General features: G+C 58.7%; 1 protein-coding gene and 1 long non-coding RNA gene across 2 annotated transcripts; one reads left to right on the forward strand and one right to left on the reverse strand.

The window, feature by feature from the left end:
• Positions 1 to 2,309: 2,309 nt before the first annotated feature.
• On the reverse strand, positions 2,310 to 14,404 carry Klf15 (KLF transcription factor 15). The gene is made up of 3 exons (XM_027931754.2): positions 14,297 to 14,404; positions 9,523 to 10,620; positions 2,310 to 3,522 (listed from the first exon to the last, which is right to left on the reverse strand). The coding sequence occupies exons 2-3, from the start codon at positions 10,593 to 10,595 to the stop codon at positions 3,354 to 3,356; spliced, it is 1,242 nt and encodes a 413-aa protein (XP_027787555.2). The 5' UTR covers positions 10,596 to 10,620; positions 14,297 to 14,404; the 3' UTR covers positions 2,310 to 3,353.
• A 238-nt stretch (positions 14,405 to 14,642) lies between these two features.
• Positions 14,643 to 16,103, forward strand: LOC139703021 (uncharacterized). Its single transcript, XR_011705553.1, has 2 exons — positions 14,643 to 14,773; positions 15,994 to 16,103. It is a non-coding gene; the product is annotated as an uncharacterized lncRNA (long non-coding RNA).
• Positions 16,104 to 26,442: the final 10,339 nt, after the last annotated feature.

Here is a 26,442-nt window from a genome sequence, read left to right on the forward strand (position 1 = left end):
CCTGCAAGCCCCGATGGCGGGGCTCTGTGACTCTGTCCCCTTCCCTTGGACAGACAGACTCTGCCCCCAGTTCAAGAGCAGACCACGGTGACCTGGTGAAGGTTTGCTTTGTCCACGGGGAGTTGGGATTCTGTCATGTGCACTCTGAGCTTCTGCACGGGGACCTCCTGGCTCCTCGTGGATTTCCCTTCGCGACACTCCCCTGTCCCTGCAAACCCTCCTGGGGTGCCCTTCAGCCAAGGTGGAGGAGGGAGGCCCGGAGGATGAGCCCACGGGTGCCCCTTGGCGCCCATGCTGGGCAGCCTCCTGGGAGGCCAGAGTACGCTGGGCTGGCAGCACAAACTGCTGGCTGTCCCCGATTTGTACTGTCCCCTTTTTGTCTTGCAATAGAGCTTGCATACCCTAGCTAGGCAAGAGCCTCCCAGCGAAAGACTACATTTCCCAGCATCCCTTGCAGTGCGTGAGGCCATGTGACTCCATGCTGGCCAATGGGAGACGAGAAGACCAGATTATGCAAATCTCGCCTGTCAGGCAGGAGGGGCCCACCAGCCTTCACCTGCTGGCCCAAGTCCTCTTGAATCAACACCCCAGGGCTCAGAGGAGGAGCATCAGGAGAGAAGAAGCCTGCGTGTGTCAGGCTAGAGTCACCATATTAACCCTTCCAACTTATTTTCAGACTCTTTTAAAAGAGGAAAATATACTTACATTTTTTTGTGTGTGTGTGTGTGCGCCAGGGACTGCACCCAGGGGCGTTCAACCACAGCCTCCGAATAGGCTGGTGCCACCGCGCCAGGCCACACTTCCACCTGAATTCAGAGATTTCTTCGCTGACCCATATGTTGCCTAGTATAGTGATCAAGAAAGGGTGCTTTCTCCTGGGTGCTTGGGAGGCCAAGGCAGGAGGATCGCAAGTTGGAGGCCAGCCTCAGCAGCTTAGTGAGGCCCTAAGCATCTCAGCCAGACCCTGTCTATAAATAAAACATAAAAAGGGCTGGGGACGGGGCTCAGTGGTTAAGCAGCCCTGGGTTCAATCCCTGGCACTTAAAAATTTAAAAAAAAAAAAAAAAAAAATTAAAGAGAGACGTCAGGGCCCTGCTCACTGTGCACAGCTGAGGACCAACCCAACCCTCCTCACTGAGGTTCACTGCAGGGCAGAGGCACCCGACCTGTGACAATGCACACTTCAGGTGAGAAACCTGGGGTCCCCATTTGGGGGACAACCTCAAATGGCCAGCCTGGCCTCGGCTGGACAGGTCAGCTGGAGGAGTTGAGGGATGGGACCCAGCCACTGGGGTGAGGGAGCCTGGCCAAGGTCGGTCCTCGGCTGGAGGTTCACAGGCACACGACTTTCTCCAAGCCTCAGGGTCCTGACCAAATGGCCATCCTCCAAGTCCTTCCCGGGTCCCCCTTATCTGCAGTTGCAATTGATCGTTTACGGTTGAAAGATTAGGTTAATGCTGGAAATCGATCCTGTACTTCTCCAGGGCATGTTTGCCAGGGGCAAAGGGTAAAGGTCACAAGGCCCAGTTCTGTCCCCAGGACAGGACCATCGGGAGGAGATATCCGTCCTCCAATTAGCAGAGTTGGGTGCTGGGCACAGGCAAAAAGTCAATGTCAGCGCAACAGCCAGCGGTTCCTAAGCCACCAGGGATTGAACCCAGGGGTGCTTAACCACGGAGCCCCGTCCCCAGCCCTTTTTATATTCTATTTAGAGACAGGGTCTCGCTGAGTTGCTTAGGGCCTCGATAAATTGCTGAGGCTGGCCTCCGATTTGTGATCCTCCTGCCTCAGCCTCCCCAGCCACTGGGATGACAGGCATGCACCACTATGCCTGGTGCCGGGTTTCACACTAGCCCAGAGGCTGAGGCAGGCCAGGGGATGTGGCTGGGGATGTGGCTCAATGGTGGAGCACTTGCATGAGGCCCCGGGTCGATCCTCAGCACCGAAACAAACAAGCAAACCAACCAACCAACCAACCAACCAAAAAACAACCCATGGCTCAGCCACATTTCTAGGGATCTGCCCTCAGCACCAACCAAGTATACAGAAGGTGCACAATAAGTGCTTGAATCACTCAACAGTGGTAGGAAGAGCTTCATGTGGGTCTCACAGGCTTTCCACAGATGGTTCAGGAGGCTGAGGCAGGAGGACTGCAATTTGGAGGCCAGCCTCAGCAAAAGCGAGGTGCTAAGCAACTCAGGGAGACCCTGTCTCTAACAGCCCTGAATCTTCCCCACCTCCCAGGAGCCACGGAAGACAGTACGAGTGCACCCCAAAGTGATCGAGTTCTTTTTTCTTTTTATTGGCAAAGTAAATATATATTTTTTTATGAAGCAACAAAGAAAATATACATAATTGTCACATATGTACACCAGCTTTGTAGATTTTTTTTTAATTTCAAATTTACACAAATGTCGATATGTTATTAAAAGATATTTTACGTCGATGTCCCTATGTACAGTTTATTTACATACATTCATAGGATGTGAAATAAACCTGTCAAAACAAGCTAGTTGGTTTGATATTAATTTCTAGAGAGGAATGCATTGCTAAATCCAGGCTGGGAAGTTCTATCTAGTTCTTGGACTCCTAGTGTGGCCTTTTTCCCCTGTCCTCCGGATGGTGGCCCTAGAGGCTGGTGTCTGGATTTGTCTGGCGATCAGGAGGAAAGGAGGGGTCACACTGGGCACAGAAGACCGTCTGTCTGTCTTGCACATTTAATTCCTAACACATGCACTCACTGCCAGCCCCACCCCCCACACCAAGAGGGGACACTTTTCACCTCTCTCCCACATTGAGGGCCCCAACTGGCCAGATCCTGCCTCTCCATGGCCCTGCGTACCCTCTGCCAATCCTGCTGAACAAGTAACTTGGGCAAAACTGCTCTGACACCACAGTGCAGCCCTGGACTTTTGGCCTACTTCCTTCTTCCCAACATGGCTCCCTCTGGGAACTGCACATTTCTTCCCCAGCCGTGGAGGCTTGGCTTTGGCCCAGGCGGGGAGCCCAGTGGGAGAAGGGCCAGGCACCCCCCCCCAAAACCCTGCTTCCAGCTGGTGGCTTGCCGCAGAGGCCCGGCCACCGTGGGAAGGCACAAAGGGATAAAGGCACTAAGGCCGGTGTCGTCGGGGCCCAGCGCTGGGGTCCCAGCCCCCAGGGACTCGTGTGGGCAGAGTCTAAGTCTCCCCTGGGGGAAGGCAGCAGGTGGTGGGCTCAGGGTGGCGCCTCCTAGCGCTGGGCTGGGACACCGTGGCGACCCTCTGCAGGAGGCCAATAAATTATTGCTTTAAAAAAAAAAAAAAAAAAGGAAAAGACAAGGACCAGAGGGGACCGGGCCCGGGGGACGCGGGCGCTCAGTTGGCGGCGCGCACGGCGCGGCTGCTCCGCGGGAAGCGGTGCACCTTGACGTGCTTGGAGAGGTGGTCACTCCGCGCGAACTTCTTCTCGCACACGGGGCACTGGTAAGGCTTCACGCCCGAGTGGGACCGCCTGTGTCGCGACAGCTCGTCGGAGCGTGAGAACCTGCGGGACACGGCAGCGCGGTCAGCCAGGCGCGCGCGGGGCGCTCCCCAGGGCCCGCGGGGACGCGTGGCACCTGCCTGGCGGCCAGGCCATGGGGCCAGCAGCCTCCCCAGGAGGAGGGCAGGGTCAGCAAGGCTTTGCTGGTTCTTAAAAGAGCAAGTGACTCCTCCTGGGAGGCGGAGGCCGGTCCAGACACGACCTTCCTGCGCCCCAGGCCCCCTGCTCCCAGGCCTCCTGCGCCCCGGGTCCCCCCTGCCACAACATAAGTGTTCAGGTGGTTCTTTACTCTTGCCACCACTGTGCCCTGACTCTCCTGCATCCCAGGTCCCCTGCGCCTCGACCATCCTGCGTCCCAGGCCCCCTGTGCCCCGGCCTCCTGCGCCCCGACCATAATGCGTCCCGACCTCCTGCGCCTGGAACCTCCTGCGCCCCAGATCCCCTGTGCCTGGACCTTCTTGCGCCCTGGCCTCCTGCGCCCTGACCGTCCTGCGTCCTGACCCTTCTGCGCCTCCACCGTCCTGCGCCCCAACCCTCCTGCCCCCCAGGTCCCCTGCGCCCCAGGTCTCCCCTGCCACAACATAAGAGTTCAGGTGGTTCCTCACTCTTGCCACCACTGCGCCCTGACCCTCCTGCATCCCAGGTCCCCTGCGCCCCGACCATAATGCGTCCCGACCTCCTGCGCCTGGAACCTCCTGTGCCCTGACCCTCCTGCGCCCCAGGTCCTCTGTGCCCCAACCTCTTGTGCCCTGACCATCCTGCGCCCCAGGCCCCCTGCGGCCCGACCTTCCTGTACCCCGACAGTCATACATCCCGACCTCTTGCGCCTGGACCCTCCTGCGCCCCAGGCCCCTGCAGCCTCTCCAAGATGGAAACGCCTGCAAATCTCAAGCTGGAGCTGGGGCAGCAAGGTCCAGCCTCCTGCCTCAGGGCCTCCAGAGCAGCTGCCGAGTACTCCCCACAGGAAGGGACCTAAGGCTAAGGCACACCCAGGCGGCAGCCCCGCCCCCCAGCCTCCTTCAGGAAAGGGGCGTGTGATCCTGGTTTCCCGGGACCAAAAGGCCACAGGGCCATTTGTGAGGGTCCAAGGAAGCCTGTCCAGAGGAGAAACGGAGGTCCAGGGGAGGATACAGGGTCCCCAGGACTACAAAGGCATCCCCAGCTCTTCCATCTTACTTCCAGTACAGAAGACCCAAGAGGTGTCCTTGGGTTTGAGCTCACCCTACTCCTGGACCATGCTGGCCTGTAAGTGGGGACCTCTGAGACCCCAAACAACAATGCACCCCTGCCAGGTGTTCTTAAGAGTTCAGGAGGGCCAGCACCGTGGTGCCAGAGGTAATCCCAGGCTCAGGAGGCTGAGGCAGGAGGATCACAAGTTGGAGGCCAGCCTCAGCAAAAGTGAGGCGCCAAGCAACTCCAGTGAGACCCTGTCTCTAAACAAAATATAAGATACAGCTGGGGACGCGGTGCACCTTGACGTGCTTGACGTGCTGCCACAACATAAGAGTTCAGGTGGTTCTCATGACATCTCTGTCTTGGCCTCTGCGGGCCTGGGAGCAAGTACTTCCCATGGGCAAGGACCAAAGTTGGGATAAAGAGCCCTGACTTCCTGTCACTGATTTTGGGGCTCTGAGGCTCTCCCTACCCGATCCTGGTGGCAGACGGACCTGTCACATCTCGCGACCCCTATCCACGTGTTCTTGCCTCCTGCGCTCCATCTCTATTGATCTGTTCATGGTCCCTCTCGCCACAGGACATTTGCACATACTTTCCTGTATTTAGAACGCTCTTGCCTGCTCTCCCGCTGCCCTCTTGTACCATCCCTTGGAGTTCAGCCCAGGTCCCTGCCACTCACCAAGAGAGCGTCCAGGATGGCCATTCTGGGCTCCGTGACACTGCCTGCCTGTCCTTCCTCACTCTTGCCACCACTGTGACTTCAAACTAGTCTCAGCCTTCTTCTCTCTGGGGCCAGGGACTGAACCCAGGGACACTCTGTCCCTGAGCCCCAGCCCGGCCTTCTTCTCCTGTTGAGACAGGGCCTTGCCGAGTTGCTCAGGGCCTTGCGATCCTCCTGCCTCGGCCTCCCGCGCTGCTGGGATCACAGACGTGCATCTAGCTTGGGGTCAGCTTTTGGGTGACCATCAGTCTGTCCCTAGACCGTCATCTCCATGAAGGAGGACATGTCCAGTTCCCCAGGAGTGTCCAGGGACCAGCCCGGCCTGCTGCAGGGCGAGGCTCAGTCAGTGCATTTACATGGAGGGTGATGACTGCAGGCTGGGTGGCATATGTCATGGGGGACCCGTGACCCCGGGCCAGGGTCAGGGGCGCAGCTTCTGAGCAGAGAGCTGACCCAGGCACCAGGAGCCAGAGCTCGGAGCCCCTCCCAGGAACTGCGACCCGGGCCAAGGTCGGTCCTTGGCCGGGCAGGACCCTGCACCCGAGTCACACCGCCCCCTGGATGGCGCGTCCCCTGCCCTAGCCCGGCTGTCATCCCCCCAACACGCACCCTGCGGGGTCCTGAGCTGGAACAACCTTGGGCCTCCGTCTCCCCACCCAGGACAGGGTGCACCGCAGACCCGTCCTGAGGAGTGAGGGGCAGCCAGGGAGATACACAAAAAAAGCCATCCCAACGGCTGGGGAGGCTGAGGCAGGAGGATCGTGAGTTGGAGGCCAGTCTCAGCAAAAGCAAGACCCTAAGCAACTCAGCGAGACCCTGTACTCCCGGTACGATCCCTGGTACTCCCCTACCCCCCCCAAAAAAAAGCCATCACAAAGTCGTCTCAGAGACCATAATGGAAATGGCACCCCCCTCCCCTTTAGTTGTGCAGTGAGCAACCTTCCCATCTGTACATGAGACCCACCATGAGGATGGGGTCAGAGGATGCCTCCTTGCATAGGGACAGCAGGGACACAGGGGTCCAGAGAGCAGCCTGGGAGCCCGAATCCTGTCCCTCCCACCTCCTGGCTCTGTGGCCTCAGGCCTGCAGCGCCCATTATGAATGACACCAGGTCACCCCTCTCGTGGCTGCGACCTGTTTTAAATCTCCACCCTCGCGCGGCAGAAGGGGTTCTTTCTGGAAGGATCCGCGGGCCACTCTGGAACAGGATGTTCCGCTGCAGGGAACAAAGGCCCCTGTGTTTGAGGGCGAGGCAAGGAAACTTCTAGGAAGGCAGCCACACTTCCCAGATGCTGAGACGGGAACAGGCAGCTGCTGGTGTCCCAGCCAGTGTGGGTGTGAAGTCCTGCCACCAGAGGGGACAGAGAGAGACCCGGGGACGGACAGAGACCCGGGGACCGACAGGGCAGGAGGAAGCCAGGCTGAGTACCTGGGCAAGACGGCCACCCCGTGGGGACAGACGGTTACGGTGTGGGGCAGCAGAGGGGCCAGAGCCGGAGCCAGCCAGGAAGAGGAAGCTTGTCCCCTCGCCAGGGGACCAGGAAGCAAAGCAGCGCCCCGGGAGACGGTGAGCAGAGGGCTGGAGAGCGGCCCCCAGTCTAAGGTGGGCAGGGGACAGCCAGCTCTGGTGGAGCTCTGGGTCAGCCCCTTGTTAGCTGTGGGACGGTGGAGAAGTGAACTGACCATTCTGTGCCTCTATTTCCTCTGACAAATGGGGTCACTGACCCCAACCTCAGGGACTCTTTTTTGTGTGTGTGGGGGACCAGGGATTGAATCCAGGGTCCCTCGACCCCTGAGCCCCGTCCCCAGCCCTGTTTTGTGTCTTATTTAGAGACAGGGTCTCCCTGAGTTGCTCAGGGCCTGCTCAGTGGCTGAGGCTGGCCTCTAACTCGCGATCCTCCTGCCTCAGCCTCCCGAGCCGCTGGGATGACAGGCGTGAGCCACGTGCCCGGCTGCTCACGGACTCATTTTGACAACCGATGAGCTCTTTTCCCCTGGGAAGCAGCACCCTGGGTGGGGGCACAGACGCATCCCCGTGATGCCAAGCGGGGTCCCCAGAGAACCAGCGTGGGCTGAGGTGCCCGCCTGGCGTGTGCCCCAAATGCACGCTCACGAGCCACAACCTGGGTGCCTCAGTGCCACCATCTGGGACAAATGGGTTGGCACCATGCTCTACAGGAGGTGACACGTCCCCTGTGGAGGGGTGAGGCAGGAGAGGGACCGGGTGGAGGGGACCCTGATTCTCAGCAGCAGCCCCTGGCCCATATATATGACATGATCCTTGTCACCTCTGTCCTGTCCTCGCTGGGCTGTCCCTAAAGCTGGGTCCATTCCCATCTGAGAGCTGCAGGCCTCCCTTTGCCCCCAGTTGGGAGACTGTCACCACAGGTAAGGGACACAAGCCTCTTGGGGTCAACCCAGGAGGCCAGGACCCCTGCAGTCAGCCTGGGTCTCCCCAGAGGGTCACAGAAATGTCCCTCCCCAGGGGTGGGGACCCTCAGCTCCCCGTGGGACAGCCTTTGCCACGTTGGGACACCACAGAGGACAGACCTGCTCCGTGGAGAAGTCACAGAGGCCCAGGACGGGGTCTTGGCAGCCCGTCCCTGCTGGTGTCCCCAGGCCAGTGTCCTCCCCTGTGGAGGGGTCCTGGGCTGGGGGTCAGCGCCGGGGTCACAAGGTATCGGAGATATTCCCCCTGGTCAACCCAGGTGTTTGGCCCCGGAGCCCCAACCCGGCCCTGGGCTGCATTTTACTCAGAGACGAGGACTCAATGACCTGCTGAGCGCCTAAGTGGCTGAGGCTGGCCTCTACCTGACATCCTCCTGCCTCAGCCTCCCGAGCAGCTGGGTGACAGGCCCGGCTCAACCTCCACTCTTGCCCACCTGCTGTCTCAGGGACTGAGGACCTCCTAGCTTGCAAGGGTGACCATCGGCCTCTGGGGACACGCGCAGGGCTAAGGCCCCACCTGCTCTCTGGCACTGGGTGGCTGGGAGAAGGCAGCCCCTCCTCCTTGGGGAAAGGGGCATTGGGACGTCGCATGGCCACTCCTAGCTCCTGCCACCGCCTGCCCTGGCACGCCAGGACCCCTGCTCGGGCCAGCTCCCACCAGCTCTCGGAACTGGTACCCAGCCAAGAGGACCAAAGCCGCACAGCTGGCCGGGGCCACGGCCACCGGCCACCACACAGCAGGTCACAGGCACAGGGACACCAAGACACCTATCGCGGGACCCAAAACGGGGAGGGGGACATGTGGGGTCCGCTCTGCCTCTGGCACCACAGCCTGGGTCCTCCTGAGCACGGCCTGACCTGGGGGGGCTGGTTTCCCCCAACACCACACAGGGCAGAGCCTGGGGGGACTGGCCACCTGGAGCCCAGCATTGGCCAGGCCTGTCCCCCACCCTTGGTGGCTTCTCAACTATGCTGTGAGGAAGCTGGTCCCCAGGCTGAGTGGGAGCACTGAGTGGGACTTCTCTCCCTCTCTGTCCCCTCTCTCCCCCCCCCCTCTCTCTCTGGTCCCAGAGATTGAACCCAAGGTCCCTCAACCCCTGAGCCCCGTCCCCAGCCCTTTTCATATCTTATTTAGAGACAGGGTCTCCTTGAGTTGCTTAGGGACTCACTAAGTGGCTGAGGCTGGCCTCCAACTTGCGATCCTCCTGCCTCAGCCTCCCAAGCTGCTGGGCACCCTGGCACCTGGCTGAGACGCAGCTTCCCTAAATCAGTCCCCTGGGTTTGAATCACGCTGGGCAGGGTCCCTGGCTCGCCCAACCTCGCGCTCAGATGTCAGCTGGGAGTCAAGGTGGTCCTTACTCCAAGCCTCTAGCCCCAGCCTCCATCCATCACATTCAAGGGTCCTGATTAGCCCCAGTGCCCTTCTGCTGTGGCCTAGCCCCTGCCACGTCACCCTCTTTCCACCAGATCAGGGACCCAGCAGGGGTCCCTGCCAGCCTTACCTGGTCATTATGAATGGGACACTCTCAGCGTTAGTCATAGGGAGGGACAAGCGAGTCTCTGGGTGGCTGTGCGTTTCTGGCCCCGCCCCTGCCCACCCCTCTGTCCCCTTCCTAATGGGCCTGTGGGCCCTGTGGCCTGCCCCCTCCATACTGACCTCCAGCCGCAGCCGGGCCAGGTGCAGGCGAAGGGCTTCTCCCCGGTGTGCCGGCGCAGGTGGGCCTTGAGGTGGCTACTCTTGGTGTACATCTTGTGACACCCGGGGAAGGTGCATTTGTGCATCTTGAGGAGGTCGGCCGCCGGGCTCTTGGGGAACTTCTGTCCCCCCAGCAGGCCGGGCCCGGGCCCCAGTGCCCCCGACCCCGCGGGCTTGGCGGCGATGGGCACGGGGGCGATGCGCACGAACTTGGAGGGCAGGCTCAGGCTGGAGGAGGGCAGCGCCTGGGGGACCAGTGCGAAGGTCTGGCCCTGGATGTTCACCAGCAGCTGGGCCACCTTGACGTTCTCGGGGGCCTGGCCAGGGGAGGCCGGCCCCGCGCCCGGCTCCTGCTTCACGGGCACCGGCTGGATCTGCAGCAGGACCGGCACTGCGCCCTCGGCGGAGGGGCCCTCGGCGGGGCCCTGCGCGCTCGAGCCACCGGGCGCAGGGGGACAGCGCTCTCTCCCGCCAGGGCCTGGGTGCGCGTGGCTCCTGAGGGGCCCCGTGGGGAGCTGGCCACAGGCTCCCGAGTCCTGGCCGCTGCCCTGGGGGGCCCCCTTGGCCTCCGGCTCCATGTTCTCCTCCAGAAACTCCTCGATCTCCTCCAGGGTGGGTTGGAAGGGCCTGGCCACCTCCTCGGGGTCCCCCAGCGCGAACTCTGGGAAGCAAACGTGCTCCCCCTTCACGGGCACGGGGGCCCTCCGCCACGTCCCCCAGGTCACAGGGCCACTGCTGTCCCCCAGGCTGCCGCTGCTGCCGCCGCCACCACTGCCCAGGGTGGCCTGGGAGAGCAAGAAATCCAGGATGCTGTCCTGTCCCTCGGCACCGGGGACACCGCCGTAGCAGGAGCACAGGGACTGGGAGTCGGGGCTGGCGCAGGAGCAGGGGCTGGACACGTCACTGTCGTCCTCGGAAAGGGGCGAGGGCAGCATGTGGTAGGGCCGCCGGCCGGCCAGCCTGTCCCCCAGGTACCCCACGGGGCACTTGGGCGACGAGAAGGTCTCGTCCACTGGCAGCAGGTGGTCCACCATGCTGGCCGGGCCGCGCTGGTGGCCGCTGTGAAGGAGGAAAGAGAGTCAGGACGGTGGCTCGCGGCCCCTCGGCGGGGCTTGCCCCCACCCTGGGTCGCCTGCCCGGCTCCCAGCTGCCCAATGCCAGGCTCCTGCCTCACCCCCAGGGACAGGGGCCTGCAAGAGTGTCCTCTGAAACGCTGCCACAGAGTTTGCAAAAGAGCCCTCGGAGCCCCGTTGCACAACCCGGCCGTTCTGGTTCCAGATGGATTTTTCCAGAAAGATCCTGGAAAAGAGTCCACGTGCGTGCGTTGAGGGGAGAACCGCGTTGGAGGGGAGGCCATCAGAGGCTCCGGGTCCCCAGAACGGCCAGGACTCGGAGGGCCACTGCCCATCGTAGGACCCGAACCTCAGCGTCACCTCTGTTGAGTCACAGGAGGGGGGAGGGGACGGTGGCCACTTGCTCTCTGACCCCAAGCCGTTGGGCTTCCGTGGGTTGCCAGATCCAGCGAATAAAAATGCAAGGTGCCCATCAGAGGTCCACTTCAGATTTCTTTTTTAAAAAAAATCATCTACTTTATATAAATAAAAATTACTCCATCTGATATTTAGTTTATTTTATTTTTTGGTCCCAGGGACTGACCCCAGGGGTGCTTAACCCCTGAGCCCCGTCCCCAGCCCTTTTTAGATTTTATTTAGAGACAGGGTCTCCCTGAGTGGCTCAGGGCCTCGCTGAGTGGCTGAGGCTGGCCTCCCACTTGCGATCCTCCTGCCCCAGCCTCCCCAGCTGCTGGGATGACAGGCGTGGGCCACCGTCCCCGGGCGGGGTCTATTTTTAACTGGGAAAACTGTGGTTTGGAGGCAGAAAAGTTCACGGACAGTAAGTGCCTGTCCCCAGAGGGCTCAGTTTCCCCATCTGATTGTCATCCCCCCCCCCCACAAGCTTGAACAAGACCCTCCCCAGGACACATGAGACTTAGCCACCATGGTGGACGAGGCCCCACCCCTCGGGCGGTGATGAGTTCACCCAAGATCCTAGAGCACCGAATGCGTGTGGCCGCCTCAATCCCCCAACCATCCCGAGGGTCACAAGTCGGGACCCCGTTGGCCAATTAGGACGCGCTCTCCTGCCCTACACCCCACCGCCACTTCAGTCCCCACCTGGGACACTCACCACCTTGGGGACACTCGGCTAATGCCCGTCTTCCCACTAGACAGTGTGCTCCATGTGTCCCCAGTCCCCAGTGTGACACCCGGTGCCCAGGAGGGGCTCAGATGATGTTCGTGGAGAGGAGAGGGGGACAGTGTGTTCTCTGAAGCCAAAGGCCATGCTAGTCCGGTGTTCAAGGAGAGTCAACAGTGTGTCTGCCTGCAATAGGGCCACCTTTCTGGACCTTTGTCCCTGCCCAGTGACCACAGCGGGCTGGGTGTTTATCCAGGTTGGGGAAAGGGAGAGTGTTTGGCATTGGGAGCCAGAGTGTCTCTGGAACCTGGTGTCACCTCTGTGCCCACCCCTCCTTCTTCTTTTTTTTTTGGAGGGGGGGTTGATACCAGGGATTGAACCCAGGGGTCCTGGACCCCTGAGCCCTGTCCCCAGCCCTATTTAGAGTCAGGGTCTCCCTGAGTTGCTCAGGGCCTCGCTTTGGCTGAGGCTGGCTTTGAACTCGCGATCCTCCTGCCTCGGCCTCCAGAGCCCCTGGGATGGCAGGTGGCGCCCGGCTACACCCGCCCGTTCTGTCTCCAGAGCCCAACACTTAGGACAGGGTCAGGGGCACAATCAGGGCCAGAAGCAGCCATGAAGGTGGCCCTCAAATGAATGAGCACCTGGGAGTCCCCCCCACACACACACCTGCCCTCTGCTGGGATGCTAAGGAATCCGGGGACTCCAGCCTCCCTGGAACCCAGAACAGGCTGCTTCAAACCTCCCCTGAAATGTGACCACCAACCAGAGGTTCCACAATATTAAACAATGACTGCAGCCGGCGCGGTGGCCCCCACCTGTCATCCCAGCAGCTCTGGGGGCCGAGGCAGGAGGATCGCAAATTCAAAGCCAGCCTCAGCCAAAGGGAGGCCCTGAGCAACGCAGGCAGACCCTGTCTCTAAATAAAATACCAAATAGGGCTGGGGACGGGGCTCAGGGGTTAAGCGCCCTGAGCTCAGAAGCCACTGGGTCACATCATCCCGTTTTATACTGTCCCTAGCAGGTGCCACAGTGGTGAATGGTCTTGGTTGTGTGTGTGTGGAGTCCTTTCCTGTGGACCTCCCCACCAGAATATAAGCTCTTTGGATGGCCATGTAGGGCCATGCCCCAAGGTTGGCTGGATGAGGCTGAGTGGGGAAGCCAGGTAGGCAGCAGGGTCTGAAGACCAGGCTGAGTGTCCCTGCAGCAGGACAGGGCAGGATCTGGGGAGCCCAGAAGGGGCTCTCGGACTTCCCGAGGTGCAGGCATTAAAAAAAAAAAAGGGAGTATTCGGGCTGGGGCCAGCTCTGGTCCCTAAAAAACACCAGCACGTGGCGCAGGCTGCATGCAGGGGGAGGGGACGCGCTGTTCCGGGCACAGTCCCCGGCTGGCCGCTGGACTCCGCCCCCTCCCTCGCCGGCCAGGCCTGCTGTTTATCCTCCCGGGGACACAGCGGCTGCAGGAACAACATGTAATTGATAACAAGCCCAGCGCGCGCCAAGGGCTCGCCATTGGGTCAGCGAGCAAATCACGGGGGTGGCGGGTGGGGGCCGCCTTTCAAAATAAGAGTCTCTGCTCCCTGCGCTGCCCACAGGCCCTCAAGTCGCCTTGTCCCGCTGTTTTCAGCACCTGTAGACGGTGAGGGCCACCGGGTTCTTGGGAGGGAAGACTTTGGGGGCATTTCTTGGGACCAACCAGGAAAGAAAACACTTCTTGGAGGTGGAAGGGGGTGGGGGTGGAGTCCCTGGGTAACACCACAGTGGGGAGAGAAGAGGGAACAGGACGGCTGTATTGGGTAGGGATGGCATTTCCTCTGTCCCCTCGGCTGCCACCTCAGCCACCTCTCTGGTAATGTTGGAAGAGCCCCCCCCCCCGGGGGGACTCCGTGAGGGTGCAGATGGGGGTCTAAGCCGTGTGCAAAGGGGTGTGGGTGTGTGTCGTGTGACTGCGTGTGCGGGGCGTTGTGCGCGGCAGCTGAGGTGGTGGCACGGGTGTCCGCGCGCGTGGGGTCAGCGTGGGTGTCCACTCGCGCGGGGGGGACGGCGCGTGGGTTCGCGAGGCGCAGGGAGTCGGCCCGGACCCCTCTGCGGAGCCCGGGAGCGCTGCCCGCTGGGCACCATGCCCTCGGCCTGTGCCACCCCCTCCCCGCGCTGCCCCGCTGCCGGTGACCGATAGTAACCCCTCGGCCACGGGCCCCTCCGCCCCCTGCCCCCCCCAACAGCGGGCGGCCAGCGCCCCTGCCCGCTCCCCGGGCCAGGCCCCGCCGCGCCCCACCATATGGGAGGGCTGGCCCGGAAGGCGACCGCGGGCCCTCGGAACCGGCGCCGGGGCGGCCGCTCGGGCCTGCAGCGTGTGGACGTTGGTGGGCGCGCGGGGTCACCGTCCCCCGGGGCCTGGCGACCTCCCGCCTCCCGCAGCGCGTGGCTCCCCCGGGCGCCCGCGGAGCCCCGGGCCGCGAGCTCTCCAAGGGCGGCCCGCGCCCGGCAGCCCCGGTCACCCCGGCCGTGTCCACGCGGCCCCGTCCCCTCCGAGCCTCTCCCACCTGAACTTGGCGCGCGCCTGGCCAGCGGCCAGGCCCCGGCGTCCTGCTGGCCGTCCGGGCTGAGCTGGGGGCGGCCGCCCGGTCGGGGTCTGGGCGGCCGCGGGCCGGGCCGCGGGTCCCTGCGCTCGCTCGCCCGCTGCCCGCTGCGGCGGAGTCTCGCCCGCCGGCCGCGCTCTGCGCTCCCTCCCGGCCGCTCACGTGACGCCGCGGGCGCCGCGAAGGCTCGCAGGAGGCTCGGCCTCGGGCGCGCTTCCCATTGGCCAGCGCCGCGCGTCACGCGCCCCGCCCCGCCCAGGCCCCGCCCAGACCACGCCCCCGACACGCCCCCACCACTCCAGCCCCCAGCGCCGCGCAGGGCTCAGAGCCCGGGAGCTGCTGGTGCTGTGCGCAGCCAGATCTGGCGCCCGACCCGGCCTCCAGCCGCCCACCCGCTGCCTCCGCGTCCACGAGGGTCCGCTTCCCAAGCTCGGTCCCCAGGTGAGGACGTGAGGCGAGCCCTGGGGCCTATGAAGGGCGCTGAAAGGGTGCCCCCGAGCTGTCCACCCACTGGGGACATGGCTGGCGGGGTCAGCTGCGCAACCCCGTGTCCACCCCGCGCGATCCGCTCTCCCGGTGCTGCCGGGTGAATCAGGGGACTTGCCTGGGGGCTGTTGTTGGAGAAATACGGTGTCTGGTCGTCCCGCTGGGCAAGCCACCAGCGCTGCCAGCCTGGCCTCCGACTGCCCCGAGGTTTGCTGACCTCCCCTGGAGGCCGGTGACAGCGGCTCTCCGGTGACACCTCCAGGGCTCCTGGTCTACGGAGCGCGGTTCTCGGGGCTGCTCCAGTCCGAAGCGATTTCCTCCGGATGCGTTGGCGCCCAGCTGCGAGAGAGAGAGAGAGAGAGAGAGAGAGAGAGAGAGAGAGAGAGACAGAGAGAGAGAGAGAGAGCGAGCGGTCTGGGAAGTCAGCGGTCAGCGCGAGAGAGGCACGTGAGCCGCGAGTGCCAGTCCCCTGCGGCGCCCTTTGACCCACATTCCAGCCGGATCCCCAGCCAAGCGTTTCCCAGACCCAGAACCCACTCAGAGGGCGCAGCAGGAAGGAGAGGGGCCAGGCGAGCTGGTCTGGCTGCACCACGGGGCATCTAACGCACGGCCACCCCTTGGGCACGTGGACAGCGCTCCTTCTATGAAGCTGACTCTTTCTCCCGGGAGGCGGGGGAGCATGATCTGGAGCTAGTGAGGGGGTCGAGGTCCCGCGTCGGGTGTATTGGACAACTGCAGCAAAGGGTCAGAAGACGCTTGAAACTAAGGTGCATCCTCAGCAGCCTTAGCGCTAGGGGCCCCGAGGGTCCGCAAACCCAAAAACAGTCAGGATGACTCTGTTGAAATCAGAGTCACATCATGTCCCTCTCGGCTGTTTTAATTTTCCTATCCCATTTTAGCTTTTTTTTCTTTTTCTTGGCAACTATTACCTTTTTAACATTTCCCCCCCCCCACAATTTTGGGGATTGAACCCTCCGCCCTTTTTATTTTTTATTTTTTGTCTTGAGACAAGGTTTCACTACTGTTTTTGAGGCTGGCCTCCAACTTGCAATCCTCCAGCCCCAGCCTCCTGAGTCACTGGGATGATAGTCATGAGACGCCGGGCCTGGCTTTGCCTTCTTACTTTATTACGTATTTTCCATTTTCTATTATTTATCCTTTGTCTCCTCCAACAGAATGGAAGCCCCATCCCAGCCAGCAGTGATTTCTAGCCCTTCATATCTTCAGCATGAAGCATACAGTAGGCACCCAATAGTTGAATGAATAAATTTCAGAAAGACTTAAACCTGAATGACGGGTTGGATGCACGTCCCCAGCGCGCACAGCGTGTCAAGATCTGCCCTGGAATCTTTGAGACGCCTCCCCTCGCAGATGTTGCAGGGGTGTGCAGAGCTGGCACCATCCAGCGGCCCTCTGTGCTGTGGGGGTGTATGAGTCAGCTACAGCCGCGTAACAGATACCAGAGCAGGATGCGCACGCCTCACCGTCCCGGAAGCCGAGAGTCCACTATCAAGGGGTCTTGGGTTAACTCCCCCAAGGCCTCTCTCTTTGGCTGTAGATGGCATGACCCCTGTGTCCCCCTGGGGTCTCCACCCCCCCCCCCCGTGTGTGACCGTGTCACCATGAAGCCCATGATGCTTGGTCAGCGATCTCAGGTCCATGGTACCCTAGAACTCCTCACCCAGAGCCACCTGCTGATGGAGGGCCACGGGACACCGTCCCTCTGTCCCAGTCAGATGTTCCCAGCCCACAGCAGGAACATTCACCCGTCATCCACCCTGTGCATCCAAGATGTCTTCGAATCCTCGCAGGGACCAGAACACCTTAAGTGTCCTGAAAGGACGCGGCTTCCTCTGACCACAGGGCCTTTGCACCAGCTGACCACAGGGCCTTTGCACTCACTGCTCCCTCTATTGAGAACCCTCACCCCAGTCAACACAGCTCCTTCTTTGACTCCGATCTCAAATTTCACCCCCCAACCTCCTTTACAGCCAGTCCATCTCTGTGGGAGCGGATTTCCAAACACGGGTCATTATTCATTTATTTGCAGATGTCTCTCCCCATCCCGAGGGTTGTCAGGTATCCAGTCCCCCTTTCTCAGAATTCAGAGTTAACACTTATGAGTGATTGCTGTATACCCTGAGGGGTGCTTCACAAATTCCATCTCACCTAAGCCTTCACCTTCCTGAGCGGTAGGAACTATTCCCATTGCCAAGGCCATCATGACTCCATAAGGCTATGGTCACCACTACCCCCGGCAGAACTCTGAGCAATGTCATTCCTTTTGGTACCGGGGATTGAACCCAGGGTCACTTAGCCACAGAGCCCCATCCCCAACCCTGTTTTGTGTTTTATTTAGAGACAGGGTCTCACTGATTCGCTTGAGGTCTTGCTAAACTGCTGAGGCTGGCCTCCAACTTATGATCCTCCTGCCCCAGCCTCCCAAGTCGATGGGATCACAGGCATATGCCACCACGCCCCTCCCTACCCCCCCCCAGCTATGTAATTCTTGATGGAATTTGTGCAAATTCCACCAAAATATCAAATAGCACAACGGTCATGCCTCAGAACAACAACAACAACAAAAAAATAACCACAACAGATGGAAATTATGGGAGAAAAATTCCAGTCAAGGTTTCAATGTCCTCTGGAAGGGAACTGAATTTATAGCCAGAAGAAGTAAGGACGGGTTCAGCTCACATCCCCCGGTCCCAGCCTGCCCTCCCCAGCTGAATCTGGCTGTTGGTGGGTGACAGGGAGTTAATGAGTCACCAGTGCCTGGCTAAAGTCCTCCAGGTTGAACACATGTTTTGGGGACGACCTCGGGACACAAGTTCCGATCCACTTTCCCCAGGGTGGCCATCCCTGTCCGGTAAGGCCAGCAGACTGGGGGTCACCGGCTGTCACTCGACTCTAAGCAGCTCTCAAGGAACAGAGGGTGGGCTGGGGGTGGCCACTGTTCAGGGGGGACTCAGAGGTCGGAGAAATGCCACCACCACCCCCAGCCGGATGCTGGCCACAGCCAGATTGAGGGAGGAATTCCTGGTCATTTCAAAAACACAGCAGGGCACACAGTGGTCCCTGGTTGGGTAGAGATGACACACAAGTGACCAGGTCTTGCAGAGGGCAATTTCCCAGCTTGCACTGACCACAGGAACAGCAATGGGAACAAGACACCCCACTCCTTTTTTAAAAAAATGCAATTGCCAAAGATGTCTGCAGGTCTTCGGTGGCTGGAAGGAAGTCCAGTTGATTCGTGTCCAGCAGGTGACCTCACCTGCAGGCTGAGTTCCCGAGTTCTCAGCTCTGGTCCTACTAACGGGATGTCACACTTGAGAAAGAAACAGGACACTGATGGGTGTCCACCCCAAGGAAGTCCACTGACTAAGTTCCAGCTGCAGAGCAACTGATCCACACAGTCCAGGGGCCCGGTGTCCCTCCCGCTCACTACCCCATGGGACCACTGCATGGAGATATGGGCACAGAGGCGGGTCCATTTTGGAAACATTGCGTGGTGACCACAGTCGCATGCACATGGTTCGACCTCTTGCTTTTGTGCATCAAGCAAATCCCATCTGGGTCCCTGGGCTCTGCTGCCTGGTGACACTGCGCATGCTCGGCCTGCCAGCACCCCGGCTGGCCATCATTTCGGTGGGGGCAACGGGCGCCCCAGGACCTTGTGGCAGGCACTTGCTGGCTCTGGTGTCAGTAGAAGCCCTCCTTTGACAGGCAGGTCAGAGTGGGGGACAAGGAGGACGAGGCCAATGGGTACTTACTTTTTTTTTTGGGGGGGGGACCAGGGATTGACCCCAGGGGTGCTTCACCCCTGAGCCCCTTCCCCAGCCCTTTTTATTTTATTTAGAGACAGGGTCTCGCTGAATTGCTCAGGGCCTCACTAAGTTGCTGAGGCTGGCCTCCAACTTGCGATCCTCCTGCCTCAGCCTCCCGAGCTGCTGGGATGACAGGTGTGCGCCACCGCGCCTGGCCTCACTCTGGTTTTGATTTGCATTTCCCTAATGGCTAATGATATGGAACATTTTCATATATTTCCATATTGGCCATCTGCAGTTCTTCTTTTGATAAGTGTCGGCCTAATGGATCGGCCCATTTGGGAACTGGGGGTATTTGAGTTTTGGGGAATAGTTTTGTGAGCCCTTTGTGTATTCTATGGATGAGGCCAGGTAGCAAGGATTTCCTCCCATCCTGCAGGCTCTCTCTTCACACTGATCCCTTTGCTGCGCAGAAGGGTTTCAATTTGATGCCACCACATTTATATTTCCTGGGACTTAGGGGGTCCTGTTGAGAACGTCACCAATGGTGCCTTGGTGCTGGAGGGTTGACCCCATATTTCCTTCCAGGTCTGGTTCCTGACCTAATTCCGAGGGCTTGGATCCATTTCACGTTGGCTTTTGTGCAGGGTGAGAGAGAAGGGTCTGGTCTCCCTCTTCCATCGGCAAATGGCGACGATTTGAGTTCTTTCTTTCCTGTTTTTATCCACTTTCTTTCCTTCTCTTTCCTAATTGCCCTGGCTACAGTGTCTTGAGGAGGGTTTCCTCAGTGTTTTATCCTAAATGGGGCACCGGGTTGGGTCAACGGCCTTCTCTGCACCCACCGAGATGCCTACGTGACATTTGTCATTAATTCTGCTTCTGTGCTGGGTTACAGTAATTGACTTGGGGAAGTCGAACCATCCTTGCATTCCTGGTATAAAGCCAATGCGGCCATGATGGTCCATCTCGGTTGCTAAATGTGATTGGCGGATATTTTATTAAGTATTTTTGCATCTCGGTTCACCAGGGATATTGGTCTGTAGTTTTCTTGCCTCGAGATGTGTCCTTCTCTGGTTTTGGTATGAGTGTGAGGTTGACCTCAGACAATGGATTTGGACGGGTTCCATCCCTTTGTATTTTATGGAATACATTTGAGGAGCATTGGCATTAGATCTTCTTTAAAGGTTTGGTACAATTCAGCTGAGAATCTGTCTGGTCCCAGGCTTTTCTTTGTTTAATAACTTTTGTTTGTTGTTTGTTGGTTGGTTGGTATCAGGGATTGAACCCTAGCAATAATCCAAACCCTAACCCTAACCCTACTGAACCCTATTGGGCTCAGGATTGAACCCTGAGCCCCGTCCCCAGCCCTTTTTATATTTTATTTAGAGACAGGGTCTCGCTGAGTTGCTTAGAGCCTCACCAAATTGCTGAGGCTGGCCTCCAACTTGCCATCCTCCTGCCTCAGCCTCCTGAGCCGCTGGGATGACAGGCGTGTGCCCTGCATCTGGCTGTTAAGTGGCTTTTAAATCACTCTTTCTATCTCAATTGATGTTATTTCTGTTTAGGTTTTCTATATCTTCTTGGTCCAATGTTGGCAGGTCATGTGTGTCTAGAAATAGATCCATTTTCTTGTAGATTTTCTAATTTATTGGAGACGTTTTAAAAACCACTCCCTGAGGGCTGGGGATGTGGCTCAAGTGGTATTGCGCTTGCCTGGCATGCGTGCGGCCCAGGTTCGATCCTCAGCACCACATACAAACAAAGATATTGTGTCTGTCAATAATTAAAAAATAAATATTAAAAAAACTCTCTCTCTCTCTCTCTCTCTCTCTCTCTCTCTCTCTCTCTTTCCCCCCTCTCTCTTTAAAAAATAAAAATAAAAAAGTAAAAACCACTCCCTGGTGGTCCTCTGTGATGCTGTAATGTCTGTGGTGATGTCTCGTTTTTCTCATTATTAGGTATTTATTTGGGGTCTTTCTGATTTTCTCACACAACCACTCATAGCTATGAACCTTCCTCTTAGAAAGGCCTTCACAGTGTCCCACTCCTAGAGGTTCTGAGAAGTTGTATCACTACTGTCATTGGATTCTAAGGATTTTTTTTAATTATTTCTCTCCTGATTTCTTCAATCTCCCACTCATCATTCAAAAGTACATTTTTCTGGGCTGGGGCTGGGGCTCAGGGGTAGAGAGCACTTGCCTAGCATGTGTGAGGCCCTGGGTTCGATTCTCACCACTGCATTTAAATAAATAAAGGTCCATGACTTGTGCAGAGAATCTTTGCTGCACGGATGTCAGGATGATCTATCTATTTGTGAGTGAGATGGATTGAAATCACCCTGTTATTGTTGGACGGGGGTCTCTCCTAGGCTTTGAGTAGTGTCCATTTTATGGAATCGGTTGCTCTGATATTGGTGCCATGAATATTGCTGTATCTTCTTATTGGATGGCGGCTTGGTCTCTTCTCATGAATTCTGCCCTGAGGTCGGCTTCGCGACACAGGAGATCAGCTGCCCCAGCTTGTTTGGGGGCTCCGTTCCCGTGGTGTATCAATGTCCATCCTTCCGTGTCCTTTGCCTGTGGCAGTGTCTGGCCCACCACGTGGATCTGGGTCTTGAGTTTTAGTTCCGCTAACTCATGTCTTTGAATTGGAGGGTTGAGATCATTTATGTTCAATGTTACCAGAGTGCGATGTTTATGAATTCCTGACATTTTAATTTATTTCTAATGCTTAGTTGGATCCTGTCTCTCATTTGCTTAAGCTACTCTCCAGATGAGATGTGAGCATTTGGGAGCTTTGGGATTTTAAAACATTTCTTCTGTGTGCAGCATTTGTTTAATAAGTTATGAAGCGCCAGCTTAGTAATGAGGAATTTTTTTAAATTTCTGCTTATCTTGGAAAGTTTTTATTTCCCCTTCATGGGAAATAAATACTGGGGGGTTGAACTCAGGGGCATTTGACCCCTGAGCTCTGTCCCCAGCCCTAGTTTATATTTTACTTAAGAGACAGGGTCTCACTGAGTTGCTTAGGCTTCAGTTTTTGCTGAGGCTGGCCTCCAATTTGCGATCCTCCGGCCTCGGCCTCCTAACTGCTGATGTCCTGAGCTGGCTTAAGGTCGGGGGAGGTTTGCCATCGGGCGCGGGGTGCAAGGACGAGGGTGTTGGAATTTGGGCTGAGGGACCCCCCCAGCTGTGGGACCCTCCCGCATCTCTCTGCAAGTGCCTTCAGCGATCCGGGAAGGCGCTCTGGGGGAGGGGGGGGGGTCGCTGCTGTCCCCATAGCAGCCCTGCAGACAGGGACCTCAAGAGGGCAGCCACCACTTGCTCCGTGCACCCTCCCCAGGGACCCGAGATCTGGGGACTGAGGGGACAGCGGCCCCCGGGCAGGCAAAGCCAAGGTCGCCACAGCGCTGTTTGCGTGGATCCGCTGTGGAGCGTCTTTCAACTTGTTTACAATCTGCGTCACCGGGAACCTTTCACCGCGGAGGGGACAAAAGTTTCCTCTTTTGCAAGTCCTGGGAGAACCGGCGGCGCCACCAGGGCCCCGCGAGGAGCTGGTGCAGGGCGCCGCCCCGTGGCCAGTGTAGGCATTGCACACCCCGGGTACCCTCTCCGCTGAGTGTCCTGAGTTTTTTTCGGGGTGTTGCGGTACCAGGGATGGAACCCAGGGGTGCTTCACCACAGAGCCCCATCCCCAGTCCTTTTTATATTTTATTTAGAGACAGGCTCTCCCTGAGTTGCTTAGAGCCTTGCTAAGTTGGCTGAGGCTGGCCTCCAATTGGCGATCTTCCTGCCTCAGCCTCCCCAGCCTCTGGGAGGACAGCCGTGCGCCACCGCCCCCAGCACCCGCCTTTTACCTACCCCTACACCATACTGGACACGCTGCAGCACCTGTCCACAGCACCAACCATCCGTCCATCCACCACAATCCCGGTGCCAAAAAATAAAATAAAAAACGCGCTGGGGCTAGGCTCTGCAGCAGAGCACCTGCCTAGTGTGTGGGAGGCCCTAGGTCCCGTCCTCAGCACCACATAAAAATAAGTAAATAAAATAAAAGTATGCTGTCCACCTACAAATGAAAAAAAAAATTAACACCTTTCCCGCTTGTATTTGACAGGTTTTTTGTTGCTGTGACTCAAGGACCCACCAGCACAACTGTAGAGGGAGACAGGGGTGTCCGAGGTCCCAGTCCACAGATGGCGGCTCCAATCCTGGCCGAGGGGAGGCAGGACATCATGGAGGAAGAGTGTGGGGAGGGAGCAGCTCCCATGGGGACCAGGGGGCAGAGACTCCACTCTCCAGGGACAAAGAGAGACCCCAAGCCACAGCCCCAGGGCCACCTCCTCCCCATACCCCACCTGCCTCCAGGGGCCACCAGGGGACCCCCCAGGGAGCCATTCCCTGCCAGAGTTTTGGCCTCACACCCCCTCACTCCTCCTCTGGACCTTCCTGTGTCACCTCCCACGGGGGCTCTGGGGACACTCACAGCCAGACCTGTCTCTGATGACCCCAATCCCAAACAAAACCCCTTACACAGACCAGAACACCCTTTAGAATAATTGTTAACGTCTCCCAAAACATTTTATTATGAAAGATTCTCGAACTTCAAGCGTCCAAAACGAGCAAAGAATTTTGTAGTAACCCACATGCCTTGGGCATGCGCTCTGTGGTCACCCCGCTGGTGTTCTTGCCCCACCTCATTCCTGCCTTCTCCGGATCTGTCCCTGCACGTCTCCATCAATCCATCTTATTTTTTTTTTTTTTTAAAACAGGCTTTTAGCCAGGCACAATGGTTCACACCTGTAATCTCAGTGACTCAGGAGGCTGAGGCAGGAGGATCTCAAGTTAGAGGCCAGCCTCAGCAACTTAGCATAGACCCTGTCTCTAAATAAAATACGAAAAGGGCTGGGGACGGGGCTCAGTGGTTCAGGGCCCTGGGTTCAATTCCTGGTGCCAATAAAAATAAGGCTTTAATCCGTAAGTGATCTGAGGCTCAGAATGGAATTTCCAAATCAGGCCACATTTTCTAGACGGTTTCCTTCCTTCCTTCCTTCCATCCTTCCCTCCCTCCCTCCCTCCCCAGGGCACACAAACCAGGGGCACTCAGCCACGGAGCCCCGTCCCCAGCCCTGTCTTGTATTTCATTTAGAGACAGGGTCTTGCTGAGTTTGCTTAGGGCCTCGTTCAGTTGCCGAGGCTGGCCTCCACCCTGCGATCCTCCTGTCTCAGCCTCCAGAGCCACTGGGATGGCAGGCGCGCGCCATCGGACGCAGCCCACCAGTTGCCCTTTGTCAAAGGCCCTTCTAGAAAGTGCAGCCGCCTCCGGCGGGAGGGGACCAGGTCTATTTTTGCTCCAGGACGAAAGAAGAAAAAGCGCTCTCGAGGAAGCGCAGAGGGGAGGGGTGACAAGGAGGACGCTCGCGTCACCCTCGCCGGGTCCCCGCCCGGCCTCAGCCTCAGCCTCAGCCTCAGCGCAGGGAGCCCGGGAGGAAGCGCAGGCTGCGGACTCGGCGCTGCCCCCGCCCACCCGCTCCGGCCTCTGTGACGTCACAGTGGGCGTGGAGAATGGTCGCCATGGCGACGGGGAACGCCGAGCGCCGGCTGCAACGCGGCAGAGAACGGCGGCGCCGGGCTTCCGGCTTCGGAGCCAGCGCGCGCTGGTGGGGGTGAGGTTCCCCTGCAAGGTCCCCCTGGGAGGTCCCCCTGCGAGGTCCCCCCCTGCAAGGTCCCCTTGCAAAGTCCCCCTGTAAGGTCCCCCTGCAAGGCCCCCCTATAAAGTCCCCCTGCAAAGTCCCCCCCTAAGGTCCCCCAGTGAGATCCCCCTGTGAGACCCACCCCCACAAGGTCCCCTGCGAGGTCCCCCTGCAAAGCCTCACGCCTTTCTTTGCCCTCTCATCCCTGCTCTGCTGGGTCCCCGTGCATCTCTCCATCCCTGTCCCCATGAGGTCCCTGTGCAGCTTTGCAAGGCAGCGACCTATCGAGGGGACCTTAGGAAGCCGGCCTCACCAGCCCGCCTCCAGTTTCCCGGGAGGAACCGCTGCCCACTTGTGTCCTTGGCCGCCCCGGGATCTCTGGGGGCGCCTCGAAAATGCACCCAGCAGTTTGGGGAGGCCGAGGACCTGTCCCGAGCTTTGTTCCCGGGAAGACCCTGTTCTCCCGAGGTCCCACCCCGGGGACACCGACGGCTGGGCTTTGTTTGTGGATTCTGGGGAGGAGGAGCCCAGGGCGCTTTTCCACTGAGCTACACCCTGTTATTATTTGGGGATGGGGTCTTGCCAAATTGCCCAGGCTGGCCTCACCTTGCAATCCTCCTGCCTCAGCCTCCCAAACTGCTTGGGATTACAGGTGTGCATTGCTGTGTCTGCTAATAAACCTCCCCCACCTCCCTCTCTCTCTCTCTCTCTCTTTCTCACTGGGGATTGAACCCAAGGGTGCTTGACCCCTGAGCCCCGCCCCAGCCCTTTTTATTTTTTATTTAGAGACAGGGTCTCACTGAGTTGCTTAGGGCCTCGCTAAGTGGCTGAGGCTGGCTTTGAACTCGCCATCCTCCTGCTTCAGCCTCCCAAGCTGCTGCGATGACATGTGGGTGCCACCAGCCTAGCAGTCAACTTTTTTTTTTTTCCAACAACCGCCTTGTAGTGGGAATTGCAGAGAAGAAAACAAAATTCGGATCTAAGAGGATGTCCTTCAGGGAAGATGTCTGTGAAGGGTGGTGTTTGAGCTGGTTTTGAAGGGAAAGGAGCCCCCCTGGTCCCAGCGGGGTGAGGGACAATTTCTTTTTTCTTTTTATTTTCTTTTTTCCTGTGGAGGCTTTGCGAGTGCAAAGGTCCTGGGGCAGACAGAGTTAATCTGGTCAAAGAACAAAAGATCAAGGCCACTAAACCCACAGAGGGAGTCTCTCCATGACCCTCGTGAAGGACAAGCCATCGCGCCAGCCCCCCTCCCAGAAGCGGGGGCGGGGGGCTGTGACACGGGGCACCTGACGCATGCGCTGTTTCTCTTCCCCAGGTGAGAATCGTTCTCGGCCAAGGTCAGCCTGCGCATTGTCCCGTTAGTCCTGGGCTGGGATGTCTAAGATGCTGTCTTCCCTGGTCTTCAACAACCTGGCCCACAATAGTAAGTCCTGGGCTGGGCCGGGTGCCCTTGGGGTCCCAGACACTGGGAGCCTGGGGTCCCAAGGTGGAGACCTCGCCCAGGGTGGTGGAGGGGACTCTAGACCCAGCCACGAGGCGCCAAGTCCCTGATCGCGAACCCCGTGGACCAGTTTCTTACTGGGCCCATGACCAGGACCACAGCTGACCGGGTTCTGGAGGGTTGGAGGCACAAGAACCCGAGGTGTGGACGGTCCGATTCTCTCTGAGGACCCCGAGGGGTGTGCGCACCACATCTTTCTCCTGGCTTCTGGGGTCACCAGCAATCTTTGGTGTCTTTGTTTGCATGTCCCCGAGGTATTCTGCCTGTGTGTGCGCCTGCTTCCAAATGTCCCTTTTATAAGGACAGCAGCAGCTGGGCGGTGCGGTGGCCCATGCCTATAATCCCCGTGGCTTGAGAGGCTGAGGCAGGAGGATCCCAAGTTGGAGGCCAGCCTCAACAATTTAGTGAGGCCCTAAGCCACTCAGGGAGACCCTGTCCCTAAATAAAATACAAAAAAAGGGGGGCTGGGGACAGGGCTCAGGGGTCGAGAGCCCCTGAGTTCAATCCTGGTACCCAAAAGAAAAGAAAGAAAGAAAAAGAAACCAAGGCTCAGAGAGGCCCCCTGCACAGACGGTGTCTTTCCCCTCCTTGCTCAGTGCTCAGAGTCACTCAGTGTCCTGGCTGTCACTCTTATATGTCCCCAGGGAAGAGCTTGCAGACC

The sequence above is a fragment of the Marmota flaviventris genome, chromosome 20 (assembly GCF_047511675.1).
Source record: "Marmota flaviventris isolate mMarFla1 chromosome 20, mMarFla1.hap1, whole genome shotgun sequence".
NCBI classification, from domain to species: Eukaryota; Metazoa; Chordata; class Mammalia; order Rodentia; family Sciuridae; genus Marmota; species Marmota flaviventris.

What these genes read in the sequence shown, in the direction of transcription:
- Klf15 (XM_027931754.2), bottom strand. Translation starts at nt 10,595, where the DNA reads ATGGTGGACCACCTGCTGCCAGTGGACGAGACCTTCTCGTCGCCCAAG. An exon ending in TGGCCCGGCTGCGGCTGGAG is followed by an intron (nt 3,523 to 9,522) that starts GTCAGTATGGAG and finishes CGTGTCCCGCAG; the next exon opens with GTTCTCACGCTCCGACGAGC.